The sequence below is a fragment of the Clarias gariepinus genome, chromosome 19 (assembly GCF_024256425.1).
Source record: "Clarias gariepinus isolate MV-2021 ecotype Netherlands chromosome 19, CGAR_prim_01v2, whole genome shotgun sequence".
Lineage (NCBI taxonomy): Eukaryota > Metazoa > Chordata > Actinopteri > Siluriformes > Clariidae > Clarias > Clarias gariepinus.
The window spans coordinates 8623038-8646175 of NC_071118.1; the positions used below are offsets into that span (position 1 = coordinate 8623038).

Here is a 23138-nt window from a genome sequence, read left to right on the forward strand (position 1 = left end):
CAGAGGATATATTAAAGACATTAGAGTTAGTTAAAAGGGCAAAGTTTAAGTAAGTAGTGGCATGGTGGTTTGCAATGTTGCTTTGCACTTACAGGGTCCGGGTTTGATTCCCGGCCAGGTTTAATTACCGCCTCTGTGTGCAAGTTTGCATGCTCTCCCAGTTCTTGGTGGAATTTTTCCTGATAGGGTTCTCCGATTTGCTCTCACAGTCCAAGGACATGCTGATTGGCATTCCCCAAATTGCATGTAGTATTTATGTGTGTGCCCTATCCTGGGTCTACTCCAAAATGTGCCCTAATACTCTTAGAATAGGCCCCAGAGTGTGCCATGAGCACAATATTTCTTTGACTGTGCATACAGGTTGGAGGTCCAGTGTGGCTGATTCAGTTATGCTGGTACTTCATGGGAACATACTGTGGGTTGCTGTTCCCCTCAGGGCACACAGAATGTAGTGAGAAGGGTTCTGTACATCGGTATTGGATCAGACGTTGTACAAGAAACACCAAATCTCTTCATTTACCCATTCTATATGGCTGTTACCTTGGGGATCATACCCAGATGTCAGGCTTACCAAAAAAATCCTTACCGGATAACAGATGTCTTGCAGTCACTCACTACTGTATATTGTCTGGGGTATTCAGCACAACGATTTAATGCTTGAATTTTTCAACAATCACCATGATGAATGTGTTGCTGGATGTTTTCTGGAGTGTACATTACCAGTCAAAGACAAGTTTAGATTTCTTTTTTACATTCTAAAATAATACTGGATTTTTTCAAACTTTTAAATAACAAATATGGCATTAATTATTAAGGAACAACAACAGTCAATTTATTATTTTAGGGCATGAAGGTCTGCTGTTCTAGAATAGGTACAGTATTGTCAGGTACAACACATTAAGCACCATGATAAAACTGGCTCTCATAAAGACCATCCCAGGAAAGAAAGAACTAAATTTACCCCTGCTGTAGAGGAGAAGTTCATTTAGAGTTACCAGCCTCAGCAATCACTAATTAACAGCACCTTGGATTAGAACTGTTATGACAGCTTTACGGATCATAAATAGCAGACACATTTCAATATTAACTGTTTAAAGAAGATTCTTGTAAATTCTGGACACCTTCAGCATCATTTTACAATGTGAAAAGAACTAAACATCAGGAAAGACCACGGAATTAGACAGACAGTGTGTCCAAACTTTTGACTGGTACTGTTTGGGGACTTTAACTTTAAATTTTTAGATTTCCCAGGTTGGAGCTACAACAAAAAATTATCCAGATCATCAAAGAAACATGAACATGAAGTCAAAGCAGGCAAAGAACACAGCACATTGTTCTTGATGGGAATTTAATCACTGGCACAGGGGTCAGGAAAAGAGTGGGTGGGGCTGTACTTGGTGGAGCATGGGTTTTTCTCCACACTGAAAAAAAAACTGCCCCATTTGTAAGGCATCAAACTCCATAAAGAAAGGCTTTGAGAGATCGAGGGACTTCAATATAGGGGATGAAGCAAAAGCTTTTCTAATTCTCCTGAAGGCTTAATGAGTTCCACTGCAGCCACTTGGTGCCATTTCTTTCAGATGGTGGTCAGTGGAAATGCTGTCATGCTAAAGCCTTTGATGAAACATCAAAAAAAGATTGCAACTATTTGACATTGGTGGTAATCCAAGTAATCTTGGCCAATTTATAACTGCAGAAATGTTGTTTTGGTCTCTGGGCATTCCCTCCAGGTCAATAATATGCCACATCTTCCACATGTTAAAATCACATTTTTCTGTCTAAATCTGATGTTCAAGGAGCCTAGACAGCCTTGTGCTTACCATGTATCTGGGTCTGAGGATTACAGTATATAAAAATGTTGTATGATGATTTATGTGATGATAAATTACCCCACCATGTCCTGAATAAATGTCTTTGATAGGGCACTTGGTTCAGTAAGTGACCGAGCCCACACTTATATGTCCTCAGTCCAGAAATTTCCTGGGTAGTACAGGAGTTTAAATGACAGCTGAAGCTTTTCTGCAAGGGTGCAGTTAATGGCATTTTGTTCCAGAATCAGTCAGTGCTGTAACACTTGCCACCAATCAAAGTCACCTGCTTCATCCATTAGTTGGCAAACTATTAAGCAGGTCATATGCTATTAAGGTTCTACTGGGTTTTAAAAAATATGCCAAACAAGGCACACACTGAAATCATGATCAAGGTCAAGATCAAGGAAGGCAAGGTTCAGGCAATCGGTAAACAACACGAACTAGGTCAGTTACACAAGATACAGTACAGTTTGTCTCACAGGATGTATCACCGGTGATAAGACTGGCTTGTTTCTCAGATTGTGTGGTCACAGAGTTCTTCTTTTTTTTTTTTTTTGGATCTTAAGGCAAATTAGAGATAGGTTTTAAAATATTTTATGTCTAAAAGCTTTAATGCTTATATTTATTTACCAATACTCGGTAGTAGTAATATGGGTAATAGTAAATGGGTATAAAGTATGCAAGTGAAAAAAAAAAATAATATTAGCAAAAAAATATGCGTTTATCAAAATTACATAATAAAATAACAGCGATATATAGTTATATCAGGACGCTGTTGAATTCTAACTTTTTATTTTTTAGACGGTTTTGATTAATTATCTTAATGTGCTCAGTCAATTATATATTTGTTTTTAGCCAAAAATCATTCACTTTTATACAAGCTATTCCACATATAATACAATGTAAGTCTAGTAATAAATAAATAAATGAAACAATATGCTGTAATTTTTTATTCTTTCCTGTTTTTTTTCCTTACCTAAAACACTTTTTTACTTGTCCTTAGGGCATGCAAACATTTGCACATTACAGTATGTGAGACTTGAATTACACAAGATGTAAAATATAAGGATGTAGACACTTACACAGGATGTGTATGCAGTTTAGTTCATTTAAACTTGCTTCCTGCATCCTGTTACACCAAGGAGTTGTTGGATCACTCCTTCCTTAAGCGAAGTCACCACGGAGACAATACACTTGGGATAAATGACCTGTTTTTCCGCTTCTCGAACACAGAACCGCATTTACACCCCCAGTGCTGAGCACAATTCTAGTTTAGCTACATAATGTATATAATTCATTGTATGATTTAACCTACACTATCACTCAAGTGTTCATGGGAAACATTAGCTGGTGTCATTTTTAACCAAACCATGAAATTAAGGTTCTTAGTATCTGAAAAATTTGGAGAATGGTTTTCAAAATTAGCTCATTACAGAGGTATAACAAGGCAAATGGTCATAATCTTGTAATTGGAATTGAGATGCTGTTTAAGGGAACTTATTTAACCCATAGCTGAAGTAATTATAAGCTGGGAATTATAGAACTAAATGAAAGAAAAAAGGTCAGCAGTAAACAGGAGGAACAACAATGGAGAAGTATTAAATTGTAAAAAACAAAAAACAAAAAACAATAGAAACCATCAGATGTTAATTTACTTCACTTTTGCTTATTAAATTCCTCAGTATTCACATTAATTCCATAATGGAGCTTAATCATGACTGCATCAGTAATCAGCCTAAGTGTAGTTTTCAGTTTTATTGAAACACTATACTCATACGCTATATGGATTATAGTATTTGGCCAAACTTGTTAATTATTTATTTCAGTTGTTTTAATCAGGCCCCATATCCCCAGTGAGGGGCAATCTCAATGCTTCAGCATAACAAGACATCTTGGACAATGCTATGCTTCCAACTTTGTGGCAACAGTTTGGTAAAGGTCCTTTTCTATTTCAACATGACTGTGCCCCTGTGCACAAAGCAAAGACTATAAAGACTTGGTTTTATAAGATCCATGTGGAAGAACTTGACTGGCCCTAACACGGAGCCTTGACCTTTGGGATGAAGTGGAACGGAGATTGCAAGCCCGGCCTTCTCATTCCAACATCAGTGCCTGAGCTCATGAATGCTCTACAGCATGAATTTCCACAAAAACACTCATTGTCATTGTGTCATTATGTCAGCGTACGTAGGTTTGGCCAAATACTTTTGTCCCTATAGTGTATAAGCTACCATAAAACACAATAGCTTGAATAATTTCCTACTCAAGCAGACATTTATTGTTTTAAAACTAAATAAGAATAAAAACCTGTGGCTTCTGCTTTGTTGAACTAAACGCCTGCATCTACACCAGCTCTCTCGGGACAAGCCTTGCAATAAGGCATGGTGACAACATGCAAAACTCAGCACAGATAGTAACCAAGCTGAGGATTCAAGCAGTGACAATGAAGCAGCGAGGCGGTTACAGCGCCTCAGATTCTGATTAGTCTGAGAGTCCCACCCTGCAATTTCTATTATCACTAACATCGCTTTCCTGACTCATTTGTACAGAGCAAACCAATCCAGTTTCTTCAGTACTTCCCACCTCTTTAAACAAACCTTTTTTAAAGTGGGAAGAATACCGAAGGAGAGTATTTGCTATTGGATATGGCAAGTGTAATAAAGATATTTTATTACAGTTACTATAAAGTAATTACTAAATTACTCAAGCTTGCTAGTAAACATTGTTTTGATTGATTCTGTTTGGTTTTAATTTTGCATTGCCCTCTAAAAGGACTGGCTCTATTGATGTTTTATTGCAGAAAAAGCACACAGTGATTCATATACTGTAAGAACCTTACCCATGGTTTTAAGACACTTCACATATTATGCCTTATATATTTTTCAAACATGTGATGATTTTCCTATATTGTATATTGCATGTGCTTCAGTGATCTTTTTGACATGTGTATAAATAATTACATGTGAATCATTTCTGCTTCTTCTTCTTATTATTTTTATTATTATTATGTAATGTTTTAAAACACAGTTAATTTGTTTCACATAGGGTTTTCCACATGTTCCTTTGCACTATTTCATAAACTACCATGTTGAAATGCATGTTTAGATGTTCAAACACAATCACACAAAATTTTGTGAAATGTATTACATTTTTTCTTAAGCAGATAGTGACTTTCTATGAACTAATTGATTCTGTCCCTCTGTCTATGGATCTATGTCTCCTTGCTTTGTTAAGTCTTTCTCACCTCATATTGGATTTCTGATTTCTAAAAAAAAAAAACAATGCGACCCAGCCTTAGACAGCTTATCATTTACATCTTCCTAAAGTTATCCCCTAAAGGTATGGCAAGTAAGTCTACAATACCTTCAGAAGTTAAAGCTTGAGAACAGAGTAACAAAATACGTATACTGTAAATATGTACTTTATGGTAAAATAGCTCCTTAATCTCCCAGTAGAGCTGAACCAACCCAGTTACTTCACTGCTTCACAGCTATTTAAACAAATTTGCTCCCTTTTTCCCCTGAAGTGTGCAGAATACTGAAGAAGTGTATTTACCAAAGTTCAAAGTGTAATGTACAACTGATTAAAACCCCTGCTAATAATCTTTAGAGTTTAACAACTAAAAAAAGGTAAAAAGTGACTGATTACATGCTCTTTGTTTTGCACTTCAGCTGTCTCACACTCACTTGAGTGTAGCACATTACATACTTTTCTAGTCCTTATACAAATGTTTAGCTTTCATGTTTCATTAAAAAAATGTTTTTTTTTTTTTTTTGCTTTCAAAAATCAGAAATGCAATGCATAGGTCTTCATTCATTTGGGTGAGCTTGCCAAGATGCTCCACTCTTTTACTTTCCCAGTTCATATAAAATTCCGAGAAAGGTTATGCTTGTGGATTCATGTGAATGTGTAATGACTTCCAGTGAATCAGTAATGAGTATAAAAAAAGTGTAAAAAAACATATTTTTTTTTTCCAGAATAAGGAAGAAACATTCTAATCCTATGAGGGAAACTATGCTACTGAATTCCTGTTATCAGATATTCAAAACCCCAGAACCTATATAATTTGGCCTATATATAGTAAGTGCACCCAGTTTTGCTGCAGGATTGGAGAGATTTTAAAATCCAAAGTATTACATGGAATTTTGAAATGTTCCATCTTAGCCGAGGAAAATTTTATTGTCTGCTTTTGTGCTTAACACAGGAGGGTTTTTTTATTATTTGGTGTGAGACAGACACACACAAGATCAGGTGATAAAGCCCCAGGTCATGTGACCGATACCACAGCAGGTGCTAATTTGCCTTTGACATCATGAGCCTACTGCACATTGTGAATCTTTTCAGTGAGTCAGATCATTTGACTTAACTCACCATTAAGAGCCGACTCTTATAGCTCCCAGATGGCTCTTTTCCATTTCAGATACTGTTTGTGTTATGATCAGTGAGTTTTCTGTGCATCACTGTGGCTGAAACTGTGAAATGAAGCTCCGAAAAAAAAAAAATTAATAAATAAAAATGAAAAAAAAAGTTTTAATAGAAATACAATAAAATAAAGAAATACTAACCTTGCTTAAATTGATTAACATATGCAAACGGGTGCTCCAAGTTCATTCATAATACCCGAACATTCTGGTTGCGTAATCAATATTATTATTTTTCATTGAACAACACCACACACCTCTTTTGTGTTTACAAGGAAAATGCTGGATAAACTTCCTTGGCATATGCGGGTACACAATGCAGATCTTTGCAGACTCAAAAAAAACATTGCACATATAGATGTCTTATAAAATTTATGTCTGTCAATAAATAAGTAAATAAGAGAGTTCAATTCTACAAAAATAATCAGTGTGACCATTAGCACCAGAAATTCTAATTTCAGACTATGTTGACGATGATAGAGAGTCGACGCTAGCCCATGATCCAGCCTTCTTGTAATCCTGTAAGTCCAGGTGCAGCCAAACATTGTCGAATACTTTGATTTATCATGTATAACCCTGAAATACCTGCAGCTGTAATGGCAGCATTTTTTGTATGCTTTCTTAAATAATGTTATGAAATTAGTCTCTCTTGTCTGTCCTTACCTTATCTGTGTTCATAAACAACAAAATTATGAATTACATTTCAGGTTTACAGATTACACATTTTAGGTTAATGTTAGATTTTTGAATATTTTTTTACAGTGCCTCATTTTTTTTGTCCATAAGTAAACTTTCAAAGGTGCAACCATTAAAACTATAATCTAATTATATAATTATATCATTATATCATTATAATAATTATAATTATTACTATAATAATATGGTAATATATCATAAAAAAACCATCAAAGGTACATATTTGTCGTTAAGGCCCAAATGAGTTTTAATGGTTCATTACATTCTTTGATTAAAGCTACACAAGATTGCTTGAAGATGCCTTCTGTTTAAAAGCATTTGCATCCTTAAAGAGACAGGTGCAAAATTAAAACTAGGACCCTAACCCTGGTTGTTTTTTAAGAAGCCAAGAATGCTTAACTGACTTCTTGTAAGAAAGTGCACCAACAGTTTACAGTATTAATTGATTAACTGAGATAACAATTAATTTTTGTCTAGGCTACAATGGAACTTGGTGTAATTTATCCATGCTCATGTAAAATAAAATTTTCTCGTATTAGTGTTTCCTTGGATAATTGTGATTAAAAATCATTGAAGCCTTTAATCAAAATGTTGTATAACACTTTCTGTGTTAATTTACATTAACAGTGAATATGAGATAATAATTTTTATTTCTATATGTAATATTTAGTCAATATTAATGATAAATTTACTTAAAGGGGAAATCAACAAAAATATAGTCTCTGTGCCAGGTTTAATGACTGGTTTCTTTATTTACAGTACAGATCAATAGAGACCATGGAGACTGGGAGTCTAGATCTACACTGGATAGGTGGACAGGTATGCCTAATCATTCAGAGGTGTTCCTTCATTTCCAGAGCTATAGAAAGCTTTCTTTTTAAATTGTACTCAAGCCTTTCACTGTTTGAGATTTCACCATGGCTACATCGTGTATATATGTAAGTTTCTTTTCAGGGTTGCCTGTAGCACCAAGCACAGCAGTCCCTGCATCACTTTTTTAATCAAGCCTTTACAACAAGCCCCAATTAAAATTCTGTCATGGCCACATAATAAGCGAGGACAAAAAGGGGAATTTACAGAGAAATTGTAGCTTTTTATAACAATGAGACGGAACTAGTTCAAATTTCAGAGAATGATTTTATCTTTTACAGATTTTGATAAACAAATCAGGAAAAAAAAAAAAAAAACAAGGAAATCTTTTAAATAATATGGTCCACTCTTTGTGTAGTATGCTCAGCCTGCCTATTAGAAAATAAATATTTAACTTTAGAAATTCATTTAAAGTGAACAAATGAATTAAGATTTACAAGATGACGTGCATATATATACATATATATACGCATATATATATATATATATATATGTGGCATTGATTCCTAAAGTGTGCCAAGAAAACATCCCCCACACATTACACCACCAGCCTGCACAGTGGTAACAAGGCATGATGGATCCATGTTCTCATTCTGACTCTACCATTTGAATGTCTCAACAGAAATCGAGACTCATCGGACCAGGCAACGTTTTTCCAGTCTTCAACTGTCTAATTTTGGTGAGCTCGTGCAAATTCCAGCCTCTTTTTTCTATTTGTAGTGGAGATGAGTGGTACCTGGTGGGGTCTTCTGCTTTTGTAGCCCATCCGCCTCAAGGTTGTGCGTATTGTGGCTTCACAAATGCTTTGCTGCATACCTCGGTTGTAACTTGCTCTTCTATCAGTTTGAATCTGTCGGCCCATTCTCCTCTGACCTCTAGCATCAACAAGGCATTTTCGCCCACAGGACTGCCGCATACTGGATGTTTTTCCCTTTTCACACCATTCTTTGTAAACCCTAGAAATGGTTATGCGTGAAAATCCCAGTAACTGAGCAGATTGTGAAATACTCAGACCGGCCCGTCTGGCACCAACAACCATGCCACGCTCAAAATTGCTTAAATCACCTTTCTTTCTCATTCTGACATTCAGTTTGGAGTTCAGGAGACTGTCTTGACCAGGACCACACCCCTAAATTCATTGAAGCAACTGCCATGTGATTGGTTGATTAGATAATTGCATTAATGAGAAATTGAACAGGTGTTCCTAATAATCCTTTAGGTGAGTGTACATATATATATATATATATATATATATATATATATATATATATATATATATATATATATAATGTATATAACAATGCATTAATCTCCTTTGAACAGTTAATGGTGAGATGTTTCTGCTACTTATGCTCTGTAAAGACTTCATAACGCCTCTTATCTGTGTTGCTGTTAATTGGTCATTTTTCAGGCTGATAACTCTAAATTAACTTCTCGTCTGCTACAGATTTTGGTCTCACCCTCCTGGGATGGCCTTCATGAGAGCCAGTTTCATTATGGTGCTTGACGGATTTTGCAAATACACTTGACAATACTGTTCTTGCAAGAACTATTACAGAAAGGCTGACCTCTGTGTCTTAAAATAACAACTAACTGTTGTTTTTGTTGTTTTTACGTAATTACCTTATTCCTAATTACCTATATATTCCATATATAGTTTTGAAATCCCCAGTATTGTTGTAGAATGTAGAAAATAAATCATTAAACAAAAACAAAGAAATTTGCAAATGACCCCAAACTTTTGAACGGTAGTGTATATATATTTTAATTATTAGGCAGTAAATTAGTTGTTACTTTTGCCTGTAACAAATAAATGGTGACATGCTGAAATCATGGTCTCTGGTGCCACCACTTGGTGCACATGCACACATACACTTATTATGTGGCTAAAAGGTTGTGGATACCTGGCCATCACACCATATATGTAAGCCTTCGCCATTAAACTGTTGCACAATGTATGCAGTAGACGATCGCCTAGAATGTAGCTCTACAGTTGACCTTAACTTGAACTAAGGGATTTAGTGTAAAAATACTTGTACTTGTTTGGAATAAACCGCAATGCGGATTAGGCACAAAAGTGAATATACTGTAAGGTGAATAGTGAAATATTGTAGTTATTATTGCATAATCTTTGCATAATTATTTATTTAAACCACACTCTTTAAACTTCTAAACAAGAGCCCAACAGTACATAGAAGAGTGAATAGGATAGAGCAGGTTCTTTTGCATGGTGCAGGAGTGGCTTATTTATTGTAACACACCCTTTTAACCTCAGTAAAGCTGGTAATTAGCTGATATGGGCCAGGTGTATTATAGCAGGGAAAATGCAAAAAAGTGCAGGATAAATCTCTAAAATTATCTTTGAACTATAACATTAGGACAAAACTAGTTTGACGTGGACACATGAGCAGTCATGCCCGTGTTAAATGGGCTTGTAAGGTCTCATTGCAGATTTAATCTCCCTTTGCTATTATAATAACTAGCGCCCATCCTAAAAGTCTTTCCACTAGGGGAGTGGCTCTGGGGGAGGGTATTCATGAGGTCAGAGTTGGTGGGTGAGGAGTTGGGGCCTCAGTGGTTTTGAGGACAGGGATCTGTGCACGTTAGTTAAATACATGCGCATTTGCCTTGTGTTTAAACTTTTCGCTTTAGCCACAGCAGCACTGACTACGTTTGATTCCCTTAGTTCTAGAGGAGAACTATACTAAACAACTGTGCACAATAAGTCATCTGTACAATTTTACCATTAATGAAATAGATAGATAAATAGATAGATGAATGGATGGATGGATGGGTTGGATGGATGTATAGATGTATAGATAGATAGATAGATAGATAGATAGATAGATAGATAGATAGATAGATAGATAGATAGATAGATAGATAGATAGATAGATAGATAGATAGATAGATAGATAGATAGATAGATAGATAGATAGATAGATAGATAGATAGATAGATAGATAGATAGATAGATAGATAGATAGATAGATAGATAGATAGATAGATAGATAGATAGATAGATAGATAGATAGATAGATAGATAGATAGATAGATAGATAGATAGATAGATAGATAGATAGATAGATAGATAGATAGATAGATAGATAGATAGATAGATATTCACAGACACTGCTCATATTCACCACTGGATCGTATGTCCCGCATATTGGTTCTGGTGGTTAAACAAATAATTGGGAAGCTGAGGTTTTATATCTTCTGTACCACTTATCCACTAGAATGTTACAAGGGCCTGGAGCCTATCGACTTTGGCTATGAGGGGTCTTATACCCTGGACAGGGTGCCAATCCATCGTAGGTCAGACACACAGATATTTGAATAGCAATTAACATAATCTGCATGTCTTTGAACTGTAAGAAGAAACCAGATTAACCAGAGGAAACCCACCAAGCACAGGGAGAACATGCAAACTCCATGTACACAGACCTGAGGTGGTAACCAAACCCAGCTCCGGGAGATTGTAAGGCGACAGCGCTGAACACTAAGCCAAGGTGCCACCCTAAGGTTTTTCTGGAATAATAAAAAGCCTATTATAACAATAATTTAAGAGTTTATAATCTACAGTTTTTAGCATTCATTTTCTTGTTCAGTTCCTTAGGACAATAAATTTTTGTCCACCACATAACTAATAGAGTGATTCATGGATGCCTAACTTTGATACCCTCCTGTTATCTTAAGCATCTAGCAGCAAATACAGCCCAATTATAAACTAAAAACAATTCTGTACAAGTCATCTATACAGTTTTACCATCAATAAAGTGTGAAAGAATATGACAGATTTAGTAAGAAAACAAAACTCTTCTTCTTTAAAAAAATAAAATGAGTTAAAATAGATATTAAGTACTTTTAATTTTACTTTTAAGAAAGAGAGGGATGTCATTGCAATGTCTACTTTTTAAAATTAAGGCACAAATACACACACACACACACACACACACACTGATTAGCCATCACATTATGACCACCTTCTTACCACTGAGTAGGTCGCCCCTTTTGCCACCAAAACAGTAATGCATCCTTTTCAACAATTAGAGCTACAGCAGCTTTTACATTAGATCGGACTACACAGGCCGGCCTTTGCTCCCTATGTGCATCAGTGAGCTTTGGCCATCCGTGACCCTGTCACTGGTTCACAGGTTTTCCTTGCTTGATCAGTGTATGTGTTTGTGTATATGTACAGTATAATGCTTAAGATTAGATTTTCTTATTCTACATTGTGTAATTGGTATTATTGTATTTTATTGTAAATGTTCACACACACACATGCCAAATTTGAATTATCTGCATGTCATAGAGCTATGGGAAGAAACCAAAATAACTGGAGGAAACTTGCCAGGTAAAGGAAGAACATACAAACTCTGTGCACACAGACCTGAGGAGGTGCACGTTAACTACTATGGCACGGTGCCGCCCTAAGGTTTTTCTATAATAATAATAATAATAATAATAATAATAATAAAATAACACTATAACAATAATTCAAGAGTCTACAGTCTGTCGCATTTTTCCCCTGTTCAATTTTCTTAGAGCTCTTTGGAACATTGAATTATTTTCCACCACATAACTAACAAAGTGATTCATGGAAGCCCAAAGTTGATACACTTCTGCTTCCTTAAGCATCTATCAGCTTATAGCTCCACTATAAGATTCTCATTCACACACTACAGACACAATTTGGGAATGCTAATTAGCCTAATCTGCATGTCTTTGGACTGCACTATTCTGTTCTATTTAGGTCAACAACAACAGCAAAAAAGAAAAAATAAGATAAAAAGAATAATCAAGAAGTATGGCAGTATACAGTAGTCGAGTGAAGGGCCCTATGTTCCACTAAGAATTATTCTTTTTTTTTTATTTCATATTTAGGTATTTCCTAAATAACGGAATATATAAAGTCTTTTCCGAAATAATTCACTTTAAAAAATATCTTTCCAGAGTGATGCTGATTTCTTTGAACAAAGGGCAGAGCGTCCTTTTCGACGCACGGCGTCATGACGTCATGACGTATGAGTCAGCTGGAGGTCGACGTCTCCTGTATACACACGCTGAACGTCATTGTGAAAACGTGTGAAGTGAATTTAAATGAACGTTTCCCGTCAGCTCCGCTATAGTGTCCATGTGTGAGCCCCGCCATGAGCGCCCTGTGTCGTGTGTTAACCAGAGGATTATCCGCCAGGCTTTCTGTAGCCGGAGCTCAGCGTTGCTGTAGCGGGGTGTCGCGGCTGGACGGGGCGCTGAGAGACAGCACTGCTACCTCCACCAGGTCACCTCCCTGACTATAACACTGAATATTCTCTTCTTTAAGGCTTAAATGCCGCGTGTGTTGACTTCAATAAGACTGTTTGACACAACAGATAGTTCACTTCGTAAATAGTTTATTATTTGCTAGCTAGTTTAAAAATAAAGCGCATTCACGTCCTAGCTAGTCAACCTGCTAGCTTCTGTGTCAGAGATAAGACCGTTATTTATGCAGCACATTTGTACAAAATTCTATTGATTATTCTATAAAATTATGTTATATTAATATTGGAAATAATTTACCCCAGCTTAAGTAATAAATTAAATTAAAGATTTCTGTGCATTTCTTCTAATCTGACTGTAAAATAATTCAATCTATTTGAGGTTGACCCTTTGAATACAAAGTGGTGTTATTCTTTTTTTTTTCTGTTGTTGTTGTTTGTTTACCTTGCTTGTTTGCTCAATCAAGACCACATGCCTTGTACCTTCTCTTACAATCTCGGTACCCAGTAACAGACAGCATGATGTCTTTGTGGTTAGGGCTGTCACCTTGCACCTCCAGGGTCAGGGTTCGATTCCTGTATGGAGTGCTTGGGGTGGGTTTTCTCAGGGTACAGTAACAGACTGCGGTTGTGAGGTTAAAAATAATGAAGTGGGGTTTTATTTATTTTATTCTCACTTCTCCTTTAGCTTTAGCCATGCTCACTCCACAGGAAACACAGAACAGCTTTATTATTTTCAGTAGTGAGACTACCCTGAAACATGTTATAATGCCATTATTACAATGGTGCTTTAAAAATGATTTGCACGTTTGCTGTAGAATTTGTTTTAGTTCATTTTAAACTTTTAGAAAATACAAATACATAATTTTTCAACCAAATCTCATAGACTCTTAATTCATTTTGTGCATCTGTCAACAAGCTGTCGTATTCTTTTGTTGAAAAATGTTTTTGGCTCAGCTGCGAGACACAATTGCACCGTTGTCTTCACTTCAAGTGAATCTTCAACCTCACAGGGCTGCTTTCAGGGGTCCAAACATGTGAAAATCCAATGAAACGCATTTCTTTGCGACAAAGCAATTTTCCATACTGCGTGCAATGTATTGATAAATGTACACCCACACCAAACCGCAAAAAAAAAACATGTCGCTGCTCTTCTTTTGTGAAAATCATAAGTGAGACATCCATTTTTGCTTGCACTGTAAGTACGAATAAACTGGTGCAACATGTTCTACACAGCAGTGACTGGGAAAACAGTAGTCTTGAACAGAATGATAATACAGTGTGGCCAAACTGAACTTTTAATATGAATGTAAATGTGAAAAATTCTTTATCTGCTTTTCCACAAATCATCTCTACATGTTCCCTCAGTCTTCTTTTACTACAGTATTATTACCATATTATGACCATTTGCATAGTTAGTCTGCTGTTAATGTGTTTGTTAATCATGTATTTTTGTTATTCCTCTAAGGCAGTGTGTGGTTCTCTGCCCTGGTCCTGGATAAACTCTTTGTCTGGCCTGCAGGTTTTATTGTTTTCCCAATAATATTTAACTAATAAGTTAATTGACAGACTTTTCTGATTAAAGTGTGTGTGGTAGAGCAGGGAAAACAGTAAAATGTATAGCACAGACATGCAGGACCAGGATCAAGAACTGCTGCTTTAAGAAGTTAGCAGATCGTACCATGCCCACATCACAATATGACATGAAAGTTTATGATGACACTGCTTACTGTTAAATTATTCAAGGGAGGCTGTGACACACACACAGCTGCCACAAACACTGGTGGCAGGCCAAACCAAATTTTTTTTTTTTATAGATAGGTGGATAGATTAACCTAATTCTAGTCATTATTTCTGTTTTCTTTAGAAGTGTTGGTCTTGCTTTGGCAAGGTGGATAGCCTGGAAAAAGAAGGAGAAAGAAGAAAAACGTTTAATAAAATTATGTATGGAGTGACCTGTTTCTTAATAGCCTGTAAAGGTTAAGACATGTGACTTTCATAAAATTAGTTATTAATTTTCCTACAGTAATGTATAAACATATTTTATAGATACCCCACTATGATGTTAACATTAGTCCTAAATGCAAGACAACCTTGTACAAGCTATTGTTCTCACGTGAAATAAAAGGAACACAGACAGGCATTGTGGTATTCATCCTGTGGCATTCATGCATCCTGTTCACATGTAAGATCTGTGCCAGTCAGCAAAACATGCATTCACAATATCAAATACACCAGCGGAAGAGATTATAAGAAACATGAAAAGACGATCACGGTATGAATTAAAAAAAATATTCAGGCCTGTGAAATGTTTGGACATGCTGTACACTTTTGTGAATTTTGCGCATTTAAACACATCAAGCAACAGCAAAAATGAGGGCCATGTACCACCAGTCTGAGTTGTCATTTCCAGCAAGTAGTTTCTGACTGCTTATAATTATATGATCATGTATTGTTTTGTTTTTAGTAAACCATGAGCAGTTAAAACATTGTGTAACAGGCTTTGTATTGGATCATTTAGTCCATAACAGCAAATTTATACTTACATTATTTTATTTAAAAAATGTAAGCGAAATTAACAAATTACCCAAAGTTGATTCTCATTTTTCATGTCTTGAAGTGCTTTATTCCTTTTATACCACTGCAACTTGCATAGATTTTATTTATTTATTAATAAAACTCAGATAATACTTTGAAATTTTGCCTTTAATACAATAAGGTTCTTGAATTATTAATAAATAAAGTGGAGTATGTGCTGTACATGTTCCTGTTAATGAGCGGGAGCTTTAGAAATGGTACCACTCTAGAATACACTCTTTAATATAAGATTGTGATTTAAATTACAGCCAGCGCTATTTTCCGGGCTGCTGTTCTAGGTGTTTTCTTTTATCACACCCGATGTCTTCTGCAAGCAGTTTTTTTTAAAGGCATTTGTTAAAAAATTATTATCCTGTCACTTGTTGGATGTGTTTAGTTCTAATATAGTATGTTCATATTTGATTGTTGCTGAAGTGCACAGCGCTTGTGCAGGTGCTGAGACACTTTGTAGGTGTCTGAGATAAAATGTCGGATATACAGTATAGAAGACAGAAATTGCCGATTGTTAGATCATATTCAGTTCGTTTGTGAGTTACTTAATCAAGGTAATAATACTGTATGTTTTGTTCTAGCCCTGTTAACCTGAGTTATGATGTGTACGACGGGAAAGAAGACGGTGTTCCACTTGTCTTTCTGCATGGCTTGTTTGGCAGCAAATCAAACTTCCACGCAATAGCGAAGTCTCTGGTGCAAAGGACAGGCCGAAAGGTACGGGAGAGGACATGATTTTCTCACATGCTGACAGTTTGATATGAAAATTTCCTTTATTTTGTCAGGAACATAACACTGCATAGTTTTCTGTTTTGGGAAAATAACCAATAAAGAAGTGTTGTGACATTATTTGATGCAAAAAGTGCTTTATTCCTTTTATACCACTGCAACTTGCAAGGATTTTTTAAAATTTATTGATAAAACCCAGATCATACTTTTAACACTGTTAAATTTTGCCTTTAAAAAACTTAGTTCTTGAAATATTAAATAAATAAAGTGGAGTATGTGCTGTGCATATTCCTGTGAATGAGCGGGAGCTTTAGAAATAGTATCACATTAGAATACACTTTTTAATATAAGCATGTGATTTAAATTACAGCCAGCGTTATTTTCCAGGCTGCTGTTCTAGAAAATTAATTAACACATTCTTATAACAGATTCAAGAATTTAACAGTACTGTGGTATAAAAATTAACTGTAGTATTGATTCCATGCTCCAGTTTAAAGCATGCTTTTGTTATGCCTGCTCGTGTCCTAACTGTACCTTGTCCAGTCAGGTGCTGACAGTAGATGCACGTAACCATGGCCATAGCGCACACAGCCCGGATTTGACTTACGAGGCAATGTCTAACGATTTAAAGCATCTGCTTAACCAGCTGCACATTGGAAAGTGTATTCTCATCGGGCACAGCATGGGTGGTAAAACTGCAATGACTACAGCGTTGTCACAGGTATTTTCTGAATTGAGTATGTGTTTTAATCGTAAAGACAAAAGTCAAACATTTTGTTCATATTTTCCCTTTTTCATGAATGGCAGCCCAGTTTGGTGGAGCGTCTCGTCGTGGTAGACATCAGTCCTGTTCCGACGTCAGGTCGTATATTTATGAAAGGATATATCGAGGCTATGAAGGAGGTGAAGGTACCTAGCAGCATTCCTCGCTCAACTGCGCGCAGATTGGCTGAAGATCAGCTCCGAAATCATGTTAAAGTAAGATTGTGGGTTCTATTGCTTGGTCTTCTTTGTGAACATTTAGTCTTTTGAGGGGTTTTTTGTGTCTGTACGTAAATGCATAGATCTAATTCTTGGTGCACTTTATTTTAAGGTTTTAATTATTTAATTGTGTAACATGTCTTATTATGTTGGTCTATTTTTTATATAAATTATTATTATTATTATTATTACGAGGGCCATTCCAGTCAGACCGGGACTTTTCATAGTGCAGAATAACAGAACACGGTTATGAGCATGGAAACTTCTTTTATTTCTCTATATATTCCCCTCCTACACTAATGCACTTATCCCAGCGTTTAGAAGTGCTTGAATGCCATCAAGGTAGAAAGTTTTTTTTCTGTATACCCGAACCAGGATCAGATCGCTTGCTTCAGGTATGAAATTCTGGCCTCCCAGGAAGTCCTTCAGTACTGCTTTCTTTTAATGAAAAATACATCCTGGTTTAACCACCAAAGTGGAAAAGTAAATGCTCCACTTGCACAATACTTGCACAATACAGGAACTCGGCTAGAAGTTATTGCCACATCCCCTGTACACCCCTAACCTCGTTCTAAGCCATTTCCACATGTCAGGGGCAATAAAAAAGGTTCCTTGGAGGCCAGTGTTTCAGACGTGAAAAAAGGCATGATTGTGGTCTCGGTTTAAAGCACCTAATATTCTATAAAAAATGTATATATAACTTAATTTTATATTTTATATAAATTATATATTTTTAATTATAGAGTATTGTGTAAAACTGTAACCCATCACACATTAGTCTTAACATGCATGGTGGGTAGTAGGTATGTGAGTATGTCCTGTATTGTACATTTTAAATCTCTTGTTTCTGGCCTTGTGCACAGGAACACTCAGTCCGGCATTTCCTCCTTACTAATCTGGTAGAGCAGAATGGACACTATGCCTGGAGAATTAATTTGGAGGCCATTTCAAATCACCTGATGGATCTCATGGGATTCCCCGAGTTTAACACAACCTATGATGGTCCGACACTCTTTCTGGGTGGCAGTAACTCTGAATACCTCAGGTAACATTAATATATAAATATATATAATATTATATATAAATATAATATTAATATAGGTTATATTTTGCTGTGAGCTATGTAGTACAGTAAACAACTCTGAAGAATATATTATATTTCTAAAGGATTTAGAAAATTTAAATTTTTTTTGGTGCTCCTGAAGCTAATAATTTGTTTGTTTGTATGCCCCATTAAATCACACATGTAACATCGAATGTTACTATCTTGCTATCTTCAGTCCCCTTTTTTTACTTCTAGGTTTTAATTTTTGGCACACTACTAAATGTCATTAGATACTATACATCATTTTTATGTAATTGTTAAAGGTAAAAAAGAAACTTATTTTACATAGTTTTGGAGGCAGTTCTCATTTTGAATTTGTTGCAGTTTTTCAATACATTATATCGTACCGTAAATTATCAATCAATTTAATTTAATAAGATTTCTTATGTAAATTATTAAATTTATGGCAATTTGAGGTACTTTTTCTGTGGAAGAGACATGAATATAATTTATTTAAGAATTCATCCTGGGAAACTAATACCACCAGACAGTTGATATTTAAGCCCAATCCCAATTCTATTTTCTACCCCTTCCCCTACCCCTCGCCCCTTCCCATTGTCCTATTGAAATGAAGTGGAAAGGGAAAGGGGTTAAAATATTTCCCCTAAGAAATGAGACACCACTACAACACTGTTATACGTCATCATACCTATCCGTTAATTTACATGTACACATATGGCCATAAGCAAAACAAACAATGCGTTATCAAATGCTCGGCAAACTGCCGTGCTACTGAACTTTCATTGTTTGTAGCATGCAGTAAAGTGTATATGACATAAAAATATATTTATAATATATAATATAATATAATATATAATATCGTGTAATCGGTGCTATCCAATAGCAAACTTTAGCGATTTTTTTTGCAAACGTTTTTTTACAGAAAAATACCACAAACACAAGACTAAAGGTAATATACATATAATGAAAACTTGTCATAAAAATCCTTATTAATGGCAAAAATTTGTTACATATATGGGTCTGCTTGCTCGAGTGAGCAGCCATCTTGAAAATTTCGCTTAGCCCTTCGTTTAAAGTGAGGTCCCGAAAAATCTTCGTTTGGAGGGCTATCTGCCCCTTCCCCTTACCCTTACCCCTACCCCTCCAACCTAAAGAGAAATGAGACACCCCTACCCCTTCACTTGAACACGCCAAACGGAGGGGTAGGGCTAAGTGTAGGGGTAAGGGGTAGAATTGGGATTGGGCTTTAATGTTCTTTTTCTTTCTTCATCTCTCCAGCTCTGAGGATTACCCTGAAATCCAGCGGCTCTTTCCGTATGCAGATATCCAGTACATCCCTGATGCCGGTCACTGGATCCATGCTGACAAGCCTCTGGACTTCATCAGTTCTCTTGTCACATTCGTGCAGTCCTAGTCCCCTGGCGGACTTAGTCCATAGGTTAACCTTGTTTTAGTTCTATTTTATAAAAATCTTTTGTTCATGACTTTTTAATATACATGCAGTACTGTGCAAAAGTATAAATCACTATAAATGCTATAAAATTAGCTTCAGTGATATTGAAATTAGTATTATAATAATTCTTAAACCCAGATCTTGGGTTTCCCAGGTTGCCACATAAATATTGTATAATATTTAATAATTATAAAGTTAAACATTATATGGATTTTTTTTTTTTACCTTAATGGTCGAGAAAGAAAGAAAATGGTCATTGAAGTGGCCATGTAAGACAATATTTTATTACAATTGTAGGATGACTTTGACAATTGCACAGTACTGTCCATCCAGTTGCACTGTTTCAACACTTGGTCACACTGAATTAGCTGATGGTTAGCTGGTCTCCCTTGTTGCTTAACAGTGGTTGGAACTCAGCAAGTTACATTACAGCCAACTGTAGGTGTCATTCTTCCTAATCTTTCCTTAAAAAAAAAAAAAAAAAGTTAAACGCTTCCTTTTCTATTCTTGTCTTGCTTTGTGTGAACACTTTATCTGCTTTTACTGTTACTTTCAGATAACATTTCATAATGTGTTTAGTTTAAATTAATTTAATCGAATGTCTAAAGATGCTTATGCAATAGTGGCCTGTCTTTTTGGCACTGTTTTTAATTTTACATGAACCCCTCACTGTCGTACATAAGCACTGAGACTACCACTACTGCAGCAGACATCTAGACATCTTGTTCTATATTTAGTTTTTGGATGCACTGCCAGTTCTGGCCATCTTGTGCATTTTGTGAAATTTAGTAGAGGTTTCAGTTGTGCGCTTGCTTGTTTACTTTGGTAGTCATAAGAATGGAATATTGGTATGTGTTAAGGTGAAAGTTCAGAGCTTTTGCAAAAGAATTTACACAATTTTCCTCTTTTATCCATGGTTGGATTAAATATAGTTTACAGACGCCAGGTTGGCATCATGCACATTGATGAACTGACAGTGTTTTTAGGATCATGCTGGTATATGGAAACGTTGACAAAACAAATCAATGCAGTGCAAATGTTTCTATACGTTTAAGGCTAGCACCTTTCAAACATTACCTTATGGTTTAACATGTCAAGAATTTTTTTTTATAAATTTATAGCTTGCATGATCAGCAAAGCTTGTTGCCGAAATGCTTGCCAACAATTTGGTGACACTTCTTTGGTTTCACAAGTGCTAAATAAACATTCTTTTTGGTTTGTTTAGCCTAATTAGTACTAATAAGGTACAAGATTTAAGAAGATGGTCATGGTCTTTTTAAACTGGCCAGTAAGGTTTCCAAGCACATAAAGCAGCTTTTATGTGTCTCCAAGGTTTCCAAGCAGCACACTGGAGTTTTTATGTGTCTAGTGATTAGCTAAAAATTTTTTCATTTGTTCATGCATGCACACTTGTCTAAATCTGCCTCAAGTTTTCAAACTGACTTCACTGTCTTAGGGGAAATTGTTTAAACCTGAGTTGTGTCTGAACTGATCTTTTAACCAAAAGTACCATACTTTATGTAAATAAAATCCTTTAATTTCTAAGAGCTATGCTGCCGGTTATTATACTTAGAAAGTATTTCTTCATCAGGTCCTATAGAACTGTGTCATATGTGGCCACCTGTAAGTCATCATGGATGTGTCTGTCTTTTGTGACTAAAATGCATTTTATATAACTATATTGAAGATATTCATGAATTAATCAGAAGTAAATAGTTATATTTTATGGCTGTTAGTTGTTTGTAACTCTCTAGTGTAATCCTACAGTATACTGTATGTTTAGAAATATATGAAAATGTATGGAATATATAAAACATGCTGCAGAATTAAATACCAAAAGTTTGGTGTGTTTTCCCAGATTGAAGTCCACATACAGTATGTGATAACCATGTAGATGGATCATGGTTAAACACTGTAGTAGGTACTTAAACTGCCAGTTGTTTGTAGTAGATGGGTTGTATTTCGAGTGTGTAAATTAACTAGGAAATGTGTATTTTCCCAAATATTTTTCGTAGCAAAGTAATATATAACTAGCACTATAATGGATTTTTATTTTGAAAGATGTATAATGATTCTTTCTTTAAAGCCTATATGAAATGCGAACAATCTTGGTGTCTTGATGACAGAATGCTTTGCCTTTACACATTACTAAAGCTGTGGACTTTTCTTAACAAAGCAGCTTTAATTGATTGTATCCATTCCATTTCAGGGACAAATGTGACATTTCCCTTTCAGTCATTTTTATTGCCATATAATACTCATAACGTATTAGATATTAGTTGTGTAATTGGTGAAATACTTGAAACTTTGCTTTGTTTGTGTGGAACATTAGAGACCAGAGCTTATGGTCCTTGTGGATAAATTTAATCATGGATTATGTTCTCACAAAAATGTCTTGTTGTTGATGTCTTGTGTGCATTACTATGGTTCATCTAACTGATTAGTTTGTGTTTTTGTTTTTTTTGTGCTTTTTTTTTGGTAACCAGTATTTAAAGCACAATACATTACACTTATACTGTATATGGATGTATATGGTTCTTTCATTCGTGACTGACTGTACCACAAACAGAATGTAATATAGAACATAATACTTGGGTTATAGTTTGCCAAGTTTATTAAATCTAACAAATAAGGACCATTAACTTTCTGGTTCATGTTCATAATTGATGTCTACAATTAACCCACAGATGTAGAATGAGATGCTGCACAGAATCGCTGCACTGGTCATTGCAAAAAGCGATACTTGGGGCCAAGCTCTTGCACCGGCGCTTATTTGCGCAGGTGAAGTGATCCTGTTAATGTTTTTGTGTTATTTTGATTTTGTGTTATCTTATAAAACTTGAAGTCGATTTGTGAGGATGTTGTCATTGCATGCTGATTGTTTTATTTTCATTTTTTAATGTGAGTGTGTGTCCAACTAAATAAATATACAGGTTTTGAGAACAGTGATGGTGTCATGTCATTTATACTTTTTTTAAAGCAATATCACACAAAAAGGAGTGCTGTTACACTGAATATCTGTATGGCTGTGACATCTTAAGCATTTGGGCACTTATGCAACAGTTCCACAGACACCATCTACTGTCAACAGATTAATGTTTGTTTATTTAACTAATTATTTTGCCCCACCAACACAATCTTCTGTGCCTGACGGAGCTGGTGACTAAGCGTGACCGACAGTTAGTGTAATTAACCGGTGAAATTAAAGTCTTAGCAGTACTATGTAGCCATAGGTGAAAAGAATAAACCATAGGTCCTAAA

At 35.6% G+C, this 23138-nt stretch overlaps 1 protein-coding gene across 1 annotated transcript; it reads left to right on the plus strand.

Moving 5' to 3' along the window:
• The first annotated feature begins 12846 nt into the window (after positions 1–12846).
• abhd11 (abhydrolase domain containing 11) lies at positions 12847–22823 on the plus strand. The gene is made up of 6 exons (XM_053478841.1): positions 12847–13082; positions 16230–16365; positions 16925–17098; positions 17185–17355; positions 18222–18403; positions 19703–22823. Exons 1-6 carry the CDS (start codon positions 12952–12954, stop codon positions 19836–19838), a joined length of 930 nt encoding a protein of 309 aa, XP_053334816.1. The 5' UTR covers positions 12847–12951; the 3' UTR covers positions 19839–22823.
• Positions 22824–23138: the final 315 nt, after the last annotated feature.